The sequence below is a fragment of the Acomys minous genome (genome assembly GCF_964271855.1).
Source record: "Acomys minous genome assembly, chromosome: 4".
NCBI classification, from domain to species: domain Eukaryota; kingdom Metazoa; phylum Chordata; class Mammalia; order Rodentia; family Muridae; genus Acomys; species Acomys minous.
The window spans coordinates 87702662-87721220 of NC_140486.1; the positions used below are offsets into that span (position 1 = coordinate 87702662).

Sequence of the window (18559 nt, forward strand, 5' to 3'; positions counted from 1 at the left end):
CACATGGGGGCAGACTACTGTATAAATAATAAATAAATAAAATCTTTTTAAAAAATGTTGCAGGAACTGGTATAACCACTTTGGAAATCTATCTAGAGCTTTCTCAGAAAACTAGGAATAGGGCTTCTTCAAGACCCAGCTATTCCACTCTTTGGAATATACCCAGAAGATGCTCTACTACACAACAAGGACATATGCTCAACCATGTTCATAACAGCCTTATTCATAATAGCCAAAACCTGGAAACAGCCTAAATGTCCCTCAGTTGAAGAATGGATAAAGAAACTGTGGTACATTTACACTATGGAATACTACTCAGCTATTAAAAATAAGGAATTCCCGAAATTTGTGGACAAACAGATGGAACTACAAATGATCATACTAAGTGACAACCCAGAAGCAGAAAGAGTCACATGGTATATACTCACTTATAACTGAACACTAGTCCAAAAGGCATGTCCCATGAAAGTCTTCACTTACCAGGAGATTGGGACAGATGAGAGGACATCCCAGTAGGACTCTAGGTAAGACAAATATAGGAGATGGGGAAATAGAAGGACCCAAAGCGTCCTAGAAACCTACAAGAACATCATCGTAATGGTAGATCAGGGCCCAGGGGTCTCTGCTCAAACTATTGCACTAACCAAGGACAATACAAGTAGTAAACATCGAATCCCTACTCTGACCTAGCCAATGGACAGGACATTCTCCATAGTTATGTGGAGAGCGGGGACTGACTCTGACATGAACTCTGGTGCCCCATACTTGACCACCTCCTCTGGGTGGGGAGACCTGAGGACACTCAAAGAAAGAACAAGCAGGCTACCAAGGTGAGACTTGATAGCCTATGACCATATAGTGGGGGAGGAGGTCCCCTTCAGTCACAGACATAGGGGAGGGGAATAGGGTGAAAGTGGGAGGAAGGGAGGAATGGGAGGATACAAGTGATGGGATAACAATTGAATTATAATCAGATAAATTAATAAAATAAAAGAAAAAAAGAAAAAAAAGTTGCAGGAAAATGGATGGATTCAGAATGCATAAAATTGAAGTTGTATCATCTCAGAGAGGAAAACAATTGCATGTTTACTCTCATTTGGAGAATCCAGCCAATATATATGTATACAGGTAAACAAATGTACACATAGTTACAGAGTAACATGGAGAAAAGAAGACAAAAGCCTAAATTTTAGGCGATAAGGAAGACTGAATGGAGGTAATGGACAGGAATTACAAAAGGATATAAAGCTAACTGGTTTTCTAGTTCAGCCTGTCATTTGTTATTTGTTTGTGTTTTTTGGTGGTGGGTAAGCACATAAAATATATTCAAAAATGAAAGTGCAAAATTTACTGTGCTGCTCTACAGCTGCCATTCCAAAATGCCTACTCTGACTGTTGGAAATTCACTGAGTTGTATAGATCTGGGGTAGGATATTTTTGTTTGTTGGTTTGGTTATGTTTTTTTGAGACAGGTCTCTCTGTGTAGCCTTGGGTGTCCTGGACTTGTTCTGTAGACCAGACTGGCCTGGAACTCACAGCGATCCACCTGCTGCCTCTGACTTCTAAGTGCTGGGATTTCAAGTATGTGCCACCATGCCTGGTTGGATTTTTTTTTTTTTAACTTTTCAAGTCTTTTTAAATTATTAAGTTTATTAAACAACAAAAAAAGCTGACATCGTCATCTGGTGAATTCTAACGAGTCTTAAATAGCCCCAAGTTTACAGAACTTACAGGTGTCAGCTCAGCCTGCTCGTCTGTGAAGTCAGAGCAGTGCTTGGCCTGCTTACTGGGACAGCTCAGGGAAATAGCATGCTGTGAAAATGGAGGGAGGAAAAAAATGATAGGTAATGGAAGCGAAAAGGATAGCTCTCCTAATCATGCAGGAAGAGAAATGGATCACTGAAATGAAATAAACAGTAACGAAACAAAATAGTAGTAAAAGCACAGGCAATTATTTTATCATTCATTCTTTTACACAACAATTAGAAAATTAAGAATCGGATAGTCCTAATCCTTAACAATTTAAGAACAGCTTTATTTCATATGTAGACAATACAACTGTCAGATAAACTATGCAGTGGTGTTGTGCCCAGAAGCATTTATGCTAATGAACCTATACTTGCCCCATCCATGCTCTAACTCGGTTTCCACTACGTTAATTACCCCTCAAAGGCAGTGCTAAGTCTCCATGGACCTCCAGCTTCTGGCTTTCCCCTTTCCCTCTTCTCTTACAAAGAAAATCACATCTCGGGCAGCAAAGTGTATTCTGTACTGAACTCACATATTATCCCACCCATCCCACTGGGGAAAGAAAGGGACAGCAAAATGTCAACTCTTCTGCTAACCTGCCTCTTGCTCTTGTTTGTCTGTACTGGCCATATTCCCTGAATGCATGCTTGGCACTTCTTCCATTTCCTAGGCAGTCATTAATTCTTTAGTGCTCTGTAACCTTCCCCCTCAAAGAGTTGTCTTTGAGTAGTAAAGCATTCTGTACTTATCTTCAAAGTCATCGATGACCTTGTGGGTGTGATGTTGCGTTTCTGTGTGCCTATGTAGGTCACAGTTGATGTTCAATGTCTTCCTCAACACTGCTCCCTGTGCTTGCCGAGCCAAGGTCTCTTACTAGACTTGGAGTGTGCTGATTTGGCAAGAAAGGCTGGCTACCAAGTTCCTGGTATCCACCAACCACCGCCCCAGCAGTGGGGTGCAGACCTGCACTGTGACGCCCAGTTTCTACATGGAGCTGCGGGTCTGAACTCAGGTTCTCATGCCTTCACTCCTGCGTTCTCTCTCCGGTCTCTGACGATGACACTTGATTGTTTTCAATGCAGTGCTGTGCCTAGGCCCTGAGTATCTGTGGAGTACTGAAGACGCTTTTTACATGATGGATAACTACTGCTGCTCTGCCTTCATATTATATACTTTGTTGAACTCTTCACTTTTCTATGTATTATCCATTAAGCATGTTTCATAGCACCATTTCAGTTACTAGATCAATAAGCTCTATCAATTCTATAAAGTCAATACAGGTCTCAGGAAATAGAAACGGCAGTAGCCACGTCAAACAGAAAAGGGTCATGGCAAATGCAGCTAACTCTCAATAGCTTAGGGAAAACACACACACACACACACACACACACACACACACACACACACAGAGTAATAAGGGTCCTGACACAACAGACAATGCACATCTGAGTACACTGAAGCTATCTGCAGTTGGTAACTTTGGCAAGGAGAAATCATTTTCTCCGCTGACTCCCACAGGGTATACAACCACACCTCCAGGTGGGCACTGTGCCCAGTACTAGTTGGCTAACACAAAAGGAACTCAATGGTTTTTTGGGTAGATTTCTGATCCATTTTGCTTTGTTTGGTCATTTTTGCCTTATTACTAATAAAGCTATTTTGATTTTTGTTTTCATGAGTTTTTTTCTTCTTCTTCTTTTTTTTTGTATGTGTGTATTTCTTGGTTTTTGCTGTTATTTTGTTTAAGAGAGACGGGGGATGGGTAAGGAGGATCTGGGAGAAATTGGGGGAGGGGATGAGATGAGGTTCATGCATTTCTGCAACCTCATCTTCAGAGTCCATGCTGTTCACAAGGGACCTTTCTGGGTCCTATTAAATGACAGCTGGTTGTAAAAAAGAGACCACACTGGTAAGAACAGAAGTGACCAAGGCTTGTGAAAACGTCCCACTTCACAGGAAGCAGTAATATTTGTCGTAATGAATATAAGTCTAAGGCCCCTTCATACTCATTTACAAAGCTTATATCATATACGAGGAAGTCAGAGTCTTATCACTGTTTTTGTAATGATCTTCCGGATCTGTACTCACTTACTAATCTGGGGCAATTTAAAAACAAACAGGAATACCTGCTGACTTTTCTGGACAATCATTTTCTTTTTTGGTGCTGGAGACTGAAAGCAAAGCCTTGCAAATGCCACACGCAATGAACCATCGGGCTACATCTCTGGCCCTCTCCAGAGATGACCTATAACCAATCTTTCGGCCTGTCCTGCTTGAAACAGGGTCTTACTCCGCAGCCAGGCTGGAGAGCTCACGGTGACCTACCTGCACTAGACATCATTATTATTCTTTTTTTCCTTTTTTCCAAGACTGGGTTCCTTTGCATAGCCTTGGCTGTCGAGGACTTGTTTTGTAGACCAGGCTGGCCTATAATTAATCTTAATTCAGTGTGTTCCCAAGAAGATGTCAGGAAAAGGAAAACCCATGGTTATTTTTCCTGAAAAGAGGGTTCTAACTTGCTATTAATTTTCTATCTAGAGACAAAATTCTCAAATGGGAGTATTTTGTCATTCATGGGTTTGTGATCAAGTCTACAATTGGAAGGGAGCTGCTAAACATTCTACGGTGTCCAGGGTGCCATCTCACAACCAAGTCCACCTAGGCCAAAGCGTCAGTTGTGTTTGGGTTGAGAAGTCTAAAGGACCAGATGAAGCTAACACTGAGAAACAATCCCACATCCGAACCTGCCCTTTTCCCTAATGGGCGGCTGAAATACTGGCTACCAGGCATACGCCCTTCATCCAGAGACTGGCGGAGTTGTCGCTGCAGAGTGTTAGTGGTCTGTGGGCAAACACATAAGCAGTCGTAAATAAAAGACAAGGAGGAAAAAGAATTTTAAGAGGAAGGAAATTAACAGAACATTAATTCTGTTCAAGCTAAGCAAGACTGAATCAACTGTCATAATTTAGAATTGAAATAATGATATGCAGAGAAAATGGAGGGTTTTTCTTTATCTTTTGGTTTTTTTTTTTTGTTGTTTTGTTTTGTTTTAAAGCAAAAGGTTACTCCTCAAAAGGAAGTAAAGAATATACAGTTTTGCAGCAAACTTTAAGTGCATGGTCACTCTAATAAAAGCACAGAGTGTTCCGAGAGGCTGAGTGAAGGCTTACCTCAATGGGAGAGTGTGTAAGTGCTTGCCTAGCACATGTAAGGCCCTGGGTTGGATTTCTAAGACCACACAAAAGGAAATAAACAACAATAACTGTAAATGTTAGGCAGGGAGAGCCAAGGAACAAGAGCAGAGAGAAGCGGAGAGAGGTGTCTAAGGCAAGCTGTAGTTCCATCTTCCAGCGTCAGTATATGACTGACACAGCAGGGGAAAGAGAGAGCGTGTGTGTGACCTACGTGTGGGTTTGTGGGGCTAAATGTTATTGGAGATAAGTGTTATAAGAACTAGCTCAAAGATTACAAAGTGTATGGGGCTGGAGAGATGGAGTTAAGAGCACTGTCTGCATGTCCAGAGGCCCTGAGTTCAATTCCCAGCAACCACATAGTTGCTCATAATCATCTACAATAAGATCTGATGCTCCTTTCTGGTATGCAGGTGTACATGCAGATAGAGTACTCATACACATAAAATAAATAAAATATTTTTAAAAGATTACAGAGTATGTATTTCTGGGGGCAGAATATGACATGTGTATGGTAGAAATATTTAGTTAGCCTAAAATAACTATTTAATCATATGTATTAAAAACTAATTTTAATTTTATAAATTGTATTTGATTTTAAGACTATTTGATACATGGATTTTGGAGCTAATGACTTCATCTTATTTTATTCCATTTGAATCAGAACACAGTATACAGGAGCCTAGCATAACTCCTCTGAGAGGCTTCACCCAGAAGCTGATGGAAACAGATGTGGAGACCCACAGCCAAACACTAGACAGAGCTCGGGGAGTCCTATGGGAGAGCTGGGGGAATGACGGAGGGAGCTGCAGGGGTCAAGGACTGCACAAGAAGACCTACAGAGTCAAACCTGGGTCCAAGGGGGCTCACAGAGACTCAAGCACCAACCAAAGCGTATGCATGGGCTGGACCGAGGCCCCCTACACATATGTAGCAGATGAACAGCTTTGTCATCAAGTGGATCCCCCAACAGTTAGAGTGGGGGCCTTCTCTGACTCTGATGCCTCCCTTTCCCCTAACTAGGCTGCCTTGTCTGGCCTCAGTGGGAGATGATGCACCCAGTTTTGCAGTGACTTAATGTGCCAGGGGAAGTTGGTACCCATGGGGGACCTCCCCTTTCTCTAAGGAGAAGAGAGGGGAGAATGGGGAGGAGAGGTTTGTGAGGAGATGACTAGGAGGAGGTGGTGGGCTGCAATCAGGATTTACAGTGAATAAATAAATTTTTTTTAAAAAAGGGCTGTTGAAGCAAGTTTTTAAACCATTTTTTTATACCACTCTGGACAAGGTAAGAGGAAGCCAGATAAAACTTTGGACCATTCCTGACTTATCTACCAAACCTCATATTGAAAACATTATATTAAAGACTACACCACCAAATATTGATATCGTTGCCCATGGGTATCACCAGATACTGTCTGATGTGTCTTCCGAGAGATGGGGTTGTTGTTCACTTTATATTCTCTTACATTGTTTAAACTTTAGTGAGTGGTATTTTATAGACAGAAAGACAAGATGGACAGGACGGGCAGTCAACAGTCACAGCTACACAGAGCATCCTTAGTAATTAGTTCACATCTGTTCTTATGCGCTTTGATGTAACTCAAAATAATAGGACAGAAAGGAAGTCACAGCAAACCAGACAAGGGGGAGAAGAACACATCCCTAATAAACAGTGCTTACCTAAGTCTCAGAGGGTGAATCTGACAGGCACGAAATGAAATCCTGAGGAGCTAAACAGGGCTCTTAGGTCACAGAGCAGACAGTGGGTTTCTTCATAAAGTAGAAACTGGTTTTCAAACTCTTTGTAGAATACAGAACGTAGACAAAGTCCCTTTAGTAGACCAGGGCTTATTCTTTAGGCTCCTATGATTCCTTACAAGCTCCTGCGCCCACTGCAATAGCTCGTTGTCTCTAGCCCCAGTGGTGGCTAAGGCTTCTCTTGTGCTCCACAGACTAAGCTAGGCATGAGTTCCTGATTCATCTAAGTTGATCTAAAGAACTCAACCAGCTGGCAGGGGAGAGTCTGATGACGCCACATAGTCTACATTTCTCTGTGATTCTTTCAACGATGTTTTACAATGCTTCACACTAGTGCCAACAATGCATACGTTCCTTCACTTTGTACTAGACTATGTAAACACAAGTTCATTGGAAAGGCTGACTCTGTTCTGCTTCTCTCATTTTCTTTCTTGTTCCTACCGAACAACAAAATTGCTATCTTTTTCCTTTTTTTTTTAAAGATTTATTTATTTATTATTATGTATACAGTACTCTGCCTCCATGTATACCTGCAGGCCAGAGGAGGGCATCAGATCACATTATAGATGGCTGTGAGCCACCATGTGGCTGCTGGGAATTGAACTCATGACCTTTGGAAGAGCAGTCAGTGCTCGTAACTGCAGAGCCATCTCTCCAGCCCCCAAAATTGCTATCTTCTTGATATCTTCTTGATGCAAAGAAACCAAGAGAAACTTCTTTCTTTTGCTAAGTCTATTATCACTAATCCATCCCTTATCCTTACTCTGAAACACTCAGGAAAATGTCCTCTTACATCACCTGAATCACCCTGTGAGGAAGAGAGGAAAGGCAGACCAAAGGATAGGAACTAAAGTTTTCTTATGAGAAAACGATGTCTGCCTGCAGAGACTGAGTAACTCACCCGCGTCCCATGGTACCAAATGACAAGGACACATGTTCTGGAAGTCCAGCTTCTCCTCCTCCTACATCACACTAAGCCTTTGACGACAGGACGGAGCACACCCCAAATAGAATCTTAGAAGACTGCAATGAGGAGTCACATTGCCTCATGGTCTCACTTTGATTACATTAAAAACAGTCCTCAGCTTACTCACTAACTATCCATGGGCTTAAAATCATAATTCATTTTTTTAATCACATGAAATTACTGGCATTAATTCAAGGGACTCTAACAAATCAAAGACAAAAAGAAAAATCAAAACTTTTTCTAGGCCCTCTGTGTGACACACTCTTTCTGTGGTCTCATTTAGCTGAGAAGTACTTTTGGTAAATTTTCAATGTTAAAAAAGTGAAGTCAATAAAAGCTACATTAAAACAAAACACAGCCATTTCTCTGTATTTTAAGGCTAAAATAATAGAGGAAAACTTCCTTAATTTACCTCAGTAATTGGCTGCCCCTGATGTGTTGTCAAATCCAGTTCTTGAGGGCGAGTCACTGTGTCAATATCCAAAGAATCCATGCTGGAGGCCGCAGAAGCGATGCTCGAGCGGGAAGAGTTACTCACAGAGCGCACCTGAGCATCACTCATGGTGCCTGCTGAGGCAGTCCTTCTGTGCTGATTTGGCACTAGGGGCTTACAGTCTTCTGCCACAGCCTGCTGAGCGGCCTCATCCATGCTCAAGGAAGCCTGTTCCAACTGTGCGGTGATGTCATCCAGAGAGTAGTTGGCATGGGAAGGGTTAGCTGATAGTCCTCTCATGGTGCCATGTTTCGATGTATGTCGGCTAGAAGGTGGCTTCTGAGAAACTTTTGGTTCTGTGACATGACGCTTACTATTTCCTGAGCCAATGCTGCTGAGCTCCTGCTCTATAGAGCAGAGGTCGGCCATCAGGGCATCCAGATCCACAGCCTCTCCCTGATTCAGAGCTTCTACAGGGAAGACACAAGTTTCCAGAACATAATCAAAAATCTATACATTCTATTATGAATTAGCCACAAGCAGTGGGAAAAAAGCAAAAGAATACACTTCATTGGGCCTAAAATCAATCAAATAAAGTACTTAATAGGTTCTGTTTTAAATTCTAAGAGAATTTTTAGAAGCAAAATAGCTTATTCTTTAAGATCTCTGAAGAAAATAAGGTTGTAGGTTCAAAAACAAAATACTGAAAACTATCCATGGTTTTATCCAAATTTCCATGTAACTTTGCACTACTGTGCTGGCTTAACACAAGTGAGAATTATCTAAAAGGAGGGAACCATAATTGAGAAAATGCCTCCACAAGATCTGGCTGTCAGGCGGTTTTCTTAACCAGTGATTGATGAGGAATGGTCCAGCCCACTGTGGGTGGAGCCATCCCTGGGCGGGTCATCCTGGGTTCTATAAGAAAGCAGGCTGAGCAAGCCATGAGGAGCAAGCCAGTAAGCAGCACCCCTCCACGGCCTCTGTATCAGCTCCCGCCTCCAGGTTCCTGCCCTGACTTCCTTTAGTGATGGACTATGATATGGAAGTATAAGCCAAACAAACCCTTTGCCTCCCAAGTTGTTTTTAGTCATGGTGTTTTATCACACCAAAAGAAACCCTAAGCAAGCTAGTACATAATCAATGTCCAGGTAGATATAGTATTACCAAAAGGGAGGAGGGCATAGAGAGAAAAGTCTAAAAAAGTTTACCACATTTATTCCAAACACTAAGAAGTGACTAGGTACATTAAATAAAGGTCAAACAGGATGACTTTAAAATCATGCAGAAAAATTTTCTTTGGACTTTAATCCAGCCAGAAAACAAAGCAATCAATTGCTGTGGGCTTTTTCCTTAGCATGAATAGTATTAAGCATTAAACACAGGACAAGAAAACCATGTTACATTCCAGTTGCCTTTTTTTCTGTGATTACTTTGAATTACATCAAGAAAAACAGAGCTCAGCATGGCTCAGTGGCTAAGAGTTTGCACTGCTCTTCCAGAGGACCCGAGTTTGACTCCTAGCATCCATAGTAGATGGTTCACAACTACCTGTAACTCCAGCTTCAAGATTACCCGACACCCAGGCATGGTGGCGCACGCCTTCTGATCCCAGCACTCAGGACAGCAGAGGCAGGTGGGTCACTGTGAGTTCAAGACCAGCCTGGGCTACAAAGAGAGTCCAGGACAGCCAAGGCTACACAGAAAAACCCTGTCTCAAAAAAACCATTAAAAAAAAAATGATACTTCTGGCTTCTGCAGGGACCTACACTCCTGTGTATACGTACACACATACATAAGCAAGCGTGTGTGCGTGCGCACACACAAACTTTTTAAAAAAAGAAACCAGGACTCAGTCAAGCTACATATATAATAATGTTTATACTGTCGTACATTTAGAACTGCATTTCTATTATTCCTGTATTACAGAAATTAGTATACTATTTTAGACTTTACTTAATCAAATCTTACCATTTAAGTTGTATATGGAGAAACGGTAAGAAAAGTTGGCCATATTTGTTTCCTGGCGAAGAGGAGATCTTTTCACTGGTTCTTTGGGCTTGTCAGAATCCAAACTCTTAAGAGAAAGAAAGAAAGAAACAAGTTATATCAATGTGGGTTTCCATTATGCAAAAAGATGAGTGAACTGCCATATTGTCTTAAGAGTTTCTATTGCTGTGATGAAACACCATGGCCAAAAAGCAAGTCAGAGAGGAAAGGGTAAATTTGTCATCAAAAGGAAGTCAGAGCAGAACTCGAACAGCAGGAACCTGGAGGCAGGAGCTGCTGAAGAGGCCATGATGGTGCTGCTCACTGGCTTGCTCCGCCTGCGTCTGCGTTCTTATGAAACCCAGGCCCACCAGCCCCGGATGGCTCCACCCACAACAGGCTGGGCCTTCTTCAATCAATCGCAGGCTTGCCTACACTCCATCTTACGGAGGCTTTTTCTTGAGGTTTCTTCCTCTCAGATGATGTGTCAAGTTGACATAAAACTATCCAGCACACACATTAACAAAACTAAAGGTTCTTCTAATTATTTGGTTTTCATTTGTTATCTCCATTTTAAAATACATTCTTACTTTTAAGACACTTGAGACTCAAAACTGTCACAGTTCAGGGTAAACACCATTTTCTTTTACATTAAAAAAATTATCTTTAATTTATATATTTACTTTGCAGCCTGATGATCACAGCCCCCTTCCTCCTCTCCTTCCGGCCCCTCCCTCTCACCCTCTTCCTCATAGCCCCCTTCCCCTGCTCCCAGAAAAGGGTAGCCCCTGCCCTCCACCAACCCACTCCGCACAGCAAATCCCACCAGGACTGAGCTCATCCTCATCCACTGAGCTGGCAATGCAGTCAGGGAGAAGTGATCAGAGTGAATATCTTTTCAAACTACAACATTTAGTCAATAACTTCATTCTACAGAACTTCATCACGAGATAACTTAGGTACATGAATATGAATATGGACGTGGTAAAGAGCCACAGAGAGGAGCTGGCGTGGGGGTGCAGGTCTTTAGTTCCAGCAGAGGAAGAACCTCGTACAGTTTTGTCATCTCTTTCCTCAAAGGGTTGTGTTTTTAATCCAGCATGGCTTCATTTATGTCTAAAGACAAAGGACAACCTCGAACGTCATTCCCACCCTTACTTTTGCGGTGCTGGGGACTGAACCCAAGGCCTTATGCATAGCAGACACTCAAGTCTACCACTACGTCACACTCCTAGCCTTTTCCACTTCTTACAATGATACTCTTTTCACCTGTAGGTTTTCCACAGTAAGGAAAAAAGGGATATAAATAGAAAAATTACAATGAAGGAGGAGAATTAATCTAACTATTTAAAGGTAGAACAGTCTTTTACAACTGGTTTCTGTATGAATGTTGTGTCAAATAAGTTCAAGTTTTAAAAATGAATTTTGGTGCTTAGCATGGTAGCACATGCCTTTAATCCCAGCATTCAGGAGGCAGAGGCAGGTGGATCTCTGTGAGTTCAAGGCCAGCCTGGTCTACAAAGTGAGTTCAGGACAGCCAGGGATATTACACAGAGAAACCCTGTCTCAAAAACAAAAACAGAACTTCAGGTATTCTATTTATAGAATCATAAAGTTACATTAGAATGCTATCTTTATTATTTACGTATCTTGAGACCTTGATAATTCATACAAATAGTGATCATCTTAGTTCTATGGATAGACTTTAGCCCAAGCTGAGCTAAAACTCACTATATATAGCAGAAAATGCCTGTAACTGAAGATGAACCCCATAGTGCTGGGAATGGGACCTGGCTTTTGTTGCTAGGGAGGCATATTAACAATTAAACTACACTCCCAGTCTCCATTTGTTTCTAAAGATTTATTTTTATGGGTATGAGTATTCTGTCTGAATGTATGCAGCATAGCATGTGTGCGTGTAGTAGTGCCTGACATAATAGGCATTGGTTTTAATGCTTCTCTTTAATGACAGATTTCTATGGTAAAGGTTAGGCAATTTAAAGTACACGTGAGAACACAGTATCAAGTGAGTTCCTGCTTCACCTAGGGCAGCTTGACCCATTGCTTCCTACTTCCTCAAGTATAGTCACAGACACTATAACATACTAGCTGGCCCTTGGGTAGTTTTCTTTATATACTGTCATTTCTATTTCTTCTGTCTGTTTCTTCTATTCCCAGCTGTATTACTTTTTTGCTGCTGTGAGAAAAACTTCATGACAGAGGCAATAAGGGGTCATATCCAGACAGAGAAGCATGGCAGCAAGTGAGTGGGTCCGCAGACTGGGAAGCTGAGAGAGCACATGGTTCCACCAGAAGAGGTGTGAGGTTTTAAATTCAAATGTGCCCCATGCCACAGTTCCTCCAGCAAGGCTGCACTCCACCCCACCAACCTCTACAGCACAGCTACACCTGATTATATAGAGAACACTTATATAAACATCACACCGGCATAAAACCTGATACTCAGTCATCATCTTTATGACAAAATGGCTTTCTGTTATAAATAAATAAATAAATAAGAATTAAGAACCAAGGAAACGGCTCTGTTAAGTGCTTACAGCGCTGTAGCTTATACACATGGGGACCCGAGTTTAGACCCACATGTATGCCTGGGGAGTGCCTGCCATCTCGGCGATGGGGAGGCATGGGGAGACATGAAGACCCTGGGGCTTGCTGGTCAGCCAGCCTAGATGACTGGTAGGCCTCAGGTTCAACAAGAGACTGTCTCAAAAATAAGGGTGAGGCCCTTGCTGCCCCTGGGACCCACATGGTAGAGAGAGAGAGAGAACCGACTCCACAAGTGCTCCTCTGACCTCCACACATGTATGACTGCCACCCCACACACAATATAATAACAGAGGAAGACACCAGAAATGATGGCTAATTTTGATTGTCAATTGGCTGTCACTGGAATCATATAAAACCCAAGCACCTGAGCTGGGCGTGTCCATACTTTCTGGCAGCAGCTCACTTAAAGGGACATGAAAGAAGGAAGCTTTTGCTTTTTGTCTGCTTGTCCACCCTCTCACTGGCAGGTTCATCTACCCTGTGGCTAAGTTGTTCCTTTGCTGATATTAGAACCAGCTTCTTTAGGACCCAGCAGAGACTAAACACCAGCAGCTCTCTAGAACTCCAGTGCCACAATGGGACTGCTGAGACACACCCTCAGGGACTGAACAATTACTGAATTCTTGGCCTTCCCATCAGGAGGCAGCCGTTGCTGGCAGGGCCACAGTCTGTCAACACTCTAATAACCGCCCTCCTTTACTATGTATGTGTTCACTCTACCAGTTCTGTTCTTTGAGAGAATGCTGACTAATCCCACCAGATGTCAAGCCCTGGACTCTATATACATGTATGCATTCCCCCCATATGCCGACCCCTGCCATCTGCAGAATATAAAAATCAAATAAAAATGGTTTGGTACCTACAGACATTAAAAAAGTTTGACAAAAATAATGTTTCCTTTTTTGACCATAGTGGTTAAGATGAGAGTGGCTCCTACAGGTTCTCACATAAAAAAGATTAGGAGATCTAGCCCTGAGGGAGGGGGTGTGTCAGTGGGCTGTGCGCTCTGAGGTTTCAGGAGCCCAGCTAGGCCTAGTCTCACTAGCCCCTCCCTCTCTCCCTCTCCCCCCCTCTCTCTCTGCTTCCTGCCTGTGGATCAGCTACTGCTCCAGCTTTGTGCCTGCCTCCTGCCATGCTCCCTACAATGATAGTTGTGAACTTACCCTCTGAAACAGTAAGCAAGACCCAAATTCAATGCTTTCTTTTATGAGTTGACTTGGTCATGGTTTGCTCACAGCAACAGAACAGTTAACTAAGACAGAGATGATTAAAGAATAGGGTTTTTTTTTGTTTGTTTTTTTAAACCTTAGAATAACCAGAAAAAAAAGAGGCTAGGGAGATGGCTCGGCTGGTAAAACACTTGCGAAAATGAGGGAATGTATTTAACTCCCAAACCCAAATCTAAATGGTAGGCACTTACAATCCTAGCTCTGGGGAGGCAGATAGAGCGAGATCCCTGGGGGGCTAGCCTAACCAGTAAGCGTTATGCCAACGAAAAACTTACTCTTAGGGAGATCTTACCCATTTTCCTACTTCTGAGCACTTTTTCCTCAGCCCCGGTGTTTAAGCTTATATTAAACTTATCTTTAACAAAAAAATCTCCAACTCTGCTTCGTTAAAGGGGGTGGATGTGGTAAGGGGGAAAGAGGAGGAGAGAAAGTAAAGATCCTATGTATAAAAAAGTGGCAGCCTTCCAAGGAGAATCCTGGGGGCATCCTCTGGTCTCTGCCTGCATGTACATGTCCACACAGATGAACACACCACACACACACACACACACACACACACACACGTCCACATAAACATACACAAATAACAACCGTAAAGGAAAGTATCTTGCATTGTGAAGTTTCTATCCATCTACTTGTCAATTATTTTTCTTTTGGCAATATTTTAAAATTTAGCCTGCAACCATAGCTTTTGTCTGTACAGTAAACTTTAAACATGAGGTGACAGCTTTAAATCTTCAACCAACTTTTCAAGTAAGCCTTCTAACCTGAGTAAGTTTGTCCAGTTCCCCAAGCCAGGCTCCAAACATTTTATCCAGGTCCTGATCTTCCTTGTCGCTATCTTCTTCGGCACCATGGTCAATTTCTTCATCTGATAGTTGCTCCATCTGAAATACAGACATTCGTGTTGAATGAACAGTTACAAATTTCACTTAAAAATTATTCAGTACAAGGTCTGATGTATGATATGTCTCTAAAATAAAATCTTCAAAATTAGATTACAGCATAAGAAAAATAGAAATGATTAACAATGAAAACAAACCAGGCGCGGTGGTGCACGCCTTTAATCCCAGTGCTCCCGGAGGCAGAAGCAGACAGATCTCTGTGAGTTCAAGGTCAGCCTGGTCTACAAAGCTATAAAGTCAGGACAGCCAAGGCTACACAGAGAAATCCTGTCCAGAAAAAACAAACAAACCAAAAAAGGGGAAGCTATCAAATTATGACACGATTCACACACAGCAATTTATGAAATATAAAATACCCCTTTCAATTAACAAGACAGTGTAAGTGTTGTGTCAATCTCTCTGCTGATGGACTCTGTAGTACTCTAAATATAGTTTCAAAGACTTCAACAGAATTCCATAAATCTTAGGCTAGATATTTTATAGAATATGTTAAATTTTCACTTAAGTTCCCCGTTCCATTACATGAAGACAACTACGTTGTGAAACAGTGAACATGCTGCACCTCAAATCATGTACCAACATGCAGGGATACTGAGTCACGGGCAGGTAAACAAAGCTCTACAGAATCTCAGCCTTCAGGGACCTCCTCACCATTCCTGCTTCTTTACTTCTCCAGCTTTCTGCACACCTTCTTGCTTGCTGTAACATACAGATGTGCTCCGACATTTAGCCTTTCTGTCTCCTTCCAGATCTTTCCTGCAGATGTGTGCATAGTTTGCGCTCTTCCTTGCTTTGTTCAGGTCTTTGCCTAAATGAGCATCCCATCTAAATAACACTCCACTCTTGTTACATTTTGTCCCTACACAGCTTTGGCTTTCTCCACAGTGCTTTGGTGGTGGAGCAGTCAGAGTTCTTTATGTAGTGCTGGCTGTCCTGGAACTCTATGTAGACCAGGCTGACCTTGAACTCACAGAGATCCACCTGTCTCCTCTTTCAAGTGCTGAGAGTAAGGATGCGTACCACTCCATTCTATGGCTTCTTCATAGTGCTTTTAACCATAATCACAGTTGTCCTTTCTCCCCCTCACTGTTAAGAAGGATCCTTACTTCTTGCATCTACATACTTTGAGTGGCTGGCACTTGGGTCACAGTTGTGTCATTAAATTCAATAAATGAAGTATTGAAATCTCTGTACACACACACACACACATTTTAAAAGGTCCCTAAGAGCTTAATTTAAGACCAAAGCCCATAAAATAAATACTATTACACAAATAATAAAGGACCAAAAATAAACACTGAGTACTAGTCCTTTAGGACAAGGGAGGTGCTTCATAAAGAACTCTTCATTTGAGCTGGACAGACGTCTCCGGAGTTAAGACCCAGGTTCCATATGCAGCTCTCAGCTGCTCGTTACTGCAGTTCCAAGGGCTCTGATGCCCTCTTCTGGCTTCCACATGTACTGCATATACACAATCTACAAACATATGCTCAAGTACGTACACATAAGATAAATTGTTAAAAAACAAAAACAGGACTTGTTATTTAATCTTACATACTTTCCTTGGTGACAGGGTCTCATATAGTCCAGGCTGGCTTCACACCTGTCAAACCCTAAGTAGCCAAGGATGACCTTAAAACTTCTCATCCTCTTCCTCCACTTCTGAGCACTGGATTTACAGGTGTGCACATTAGGATTTATGGGGTGCTGGGAATGGAACCAAGGACTTCACACATGCCAGGCAAGCACTATATCAAGTGAACTACATCCCCAGCTAACGTTACACCATGATTTAAGGCTTTATTCAATTATAAATGAAGAAAATTGGGCTGAGAAAAATTAAGTAACTTTTCCCAAATTTAATAATAAGTAACTGCATGAATTTGTATGAGTTATTTACTATATTAGTGCGTTTTTTAATTGAGTGTTGTAGAATTGCTTTTACTGGCCATTATGTATATAGCTAAGTTTGAGAAAAGTATAATTTTTTAGATACCTCATTTTTTATTTATTCATTCAATAGCATTTATGGGGCAGGTCTCATATGCCAGGCACTATACTGAGAGCAGAAGACTGACATAAAGTCAGCTAAAACCCGTTCCTAGTGGACCTTCAATCTACTGGCATGAGGAACGCATGGATCACTCTAACATGGGGCTCCCAGGGATCAAGCTCAGGTTTGCCCAGTTTAGCGGCAAGCACCCTTATCTGCTTAATCATCTGGCCATCTCCATTAAGGCTTAAAACAACAATAACAACAACAAAACTATCAATCGACTACTGTTATATGCTAGGCAGTAAAAAACTGTAGTATATATGGTCAACTACACCCAATGCAACTATCCCTAAAGTACAGCTTAGTATGAAGCAATATGATTACTGCTAAATTTTCCATGAAACGAATTACTCACGCCCATCTCTTATTAACCTTCTGTTCAGGAGAGTCTGGTTTATTATTCAATTTCTTCCTTGTGAGTGGAGGCAACTGTGACTATTCAGGCAACCATGACTATTCAGAAGTGTGGGCGTCTTAGCGTATAAGAATCTAGTTAAGCTTACCCTAGGTAGGTGAGAGTGAGCAAGGTGAGGGAAGGAAGGATGAACAAGAATGCCTTGGGACTGACTCACACAAGAGGAGAGGGAGAAAATCTTAGCTTACGTGCCATTCCTCCCATAGCTTCAGGGAGCTAAGAACACCATGTTAAGAATACACAGTAGTGAAAGGGGGAAAGGGACAGATTGGTTTTCACTCAGAGGACAGAGTGACTGTACAAGGAAGGGAAAGACCACTGGGAAAGTATTCTAAATACTGGGTAGGGGTTATTATACATAAGGGACTGAAGATCTGGGAGGAAGCACAACGTACACAAGTCACACGCTTGTGAAGTCAGGAGAAAAACTCGTGATACACAGTCAGGGTGCCTTACTCATTATAGAGTATTATTTTGTCCATTTAATTAAAATTTTTTTCTACAAAATTATGCATTCTATTAAAAGGTTTTATGGGTAGGTTGGTGTCTCCCTTGGCTAACAGTTGGTGGCAAGTTTAGTCCCCGGCTGTTAGAGCTCTCGGCTAGTCATCCCATAGACTTCCAGGGGCCTCCCCTGTCCCAAAGACCCCCCCCCACACACACACCAGTTTTTGTTCTCTCCCCACCTTCTCTCCCACACAGTTCCCTCCCTCCATCTACTTCAGGTGAATATTTTATTTCCTCTTCTGCATGAGATTCACGCATCCCGCCTTGGCCTTCCTTGGCTTCTTTGGGTCTATGGAAATGCAAACCAATGACCGGCCCAACTTGAAATCCACAGAGAGAGAGAGAGAGAGAGAGAGAGAGAGAGAGAGAGAGAGAGAGAGAGAGATATTAAGGATACTCTGCTATGCTTGCAGACAGGAGCCTAGCATAACTGCCTTCTGAGAGGGTTCATCCAGCAGCTGATGGAAACAGATAAAGACATCCAAAGGCAAACAACAGGAAGAGTGGGAGGAAGGACTGAGGGAGCTGCAGGGGTCAAGGGGACCTACAGAGTCAACTAACCTGGGCCTATGGGGACTCACAGACACTGTACCACCAAAGGGCTTGCATGGACTGGACCTAGACCCTCTATACATATATAGCAGATGTGCAGGGTGGTCATCATGTGGTCCAGCCTGGTGTAGAGCAAGCATCAGGTAAAGAAAAGCTTAGGTGTGGTGGTACACGCCTTTAATCCCAAACAATGAAGGTAAAGTTAGTTTGTTAAAGAAGCATATTTGAAAGTATTGTCTA

At 42.2% G+C, this 18559-nt stretch overlaps 1 protein-coding gene across 3 annotated transcripts in view; it reads right to left on the minus strand.

The window, feature by feature from the left end:
* The window catches only part of RAPH1 (Ras association (RalGDS/AF-6) and pleckstrin homology domains 1), a 76611-nt gene that overhangs the window by 37055 nt on the left and 20997 nt on the right, over positions 1 to 18559 (minus strand). For 2 of the 3 annotated variants that reach the window (XM_084779782.1, XM_084779781.1), the window contains exons 2-4: positions 14652 to 14771; positions 10070 to 10175; positions 8078 to 8568 (exon numbers count right to left, since the gene is read on the minus strand). In XM_084779782.1, coding sequence (XP_084635908.1) covers positions 8078 to 8568; positions 10070 to 10175; positions 14652 to 14771 — 717 coding nt within the window. Of the gene's footprint in view, positions 1 to 1731; positions 1813 to 8077; positions 8569 to 10069; positions 10176 to 14651; positions 14772 to 18559 lie in introns of all 3 variants that reach the window. The other variant, XM_084779780.1, reaches the window with a different exon arrangement.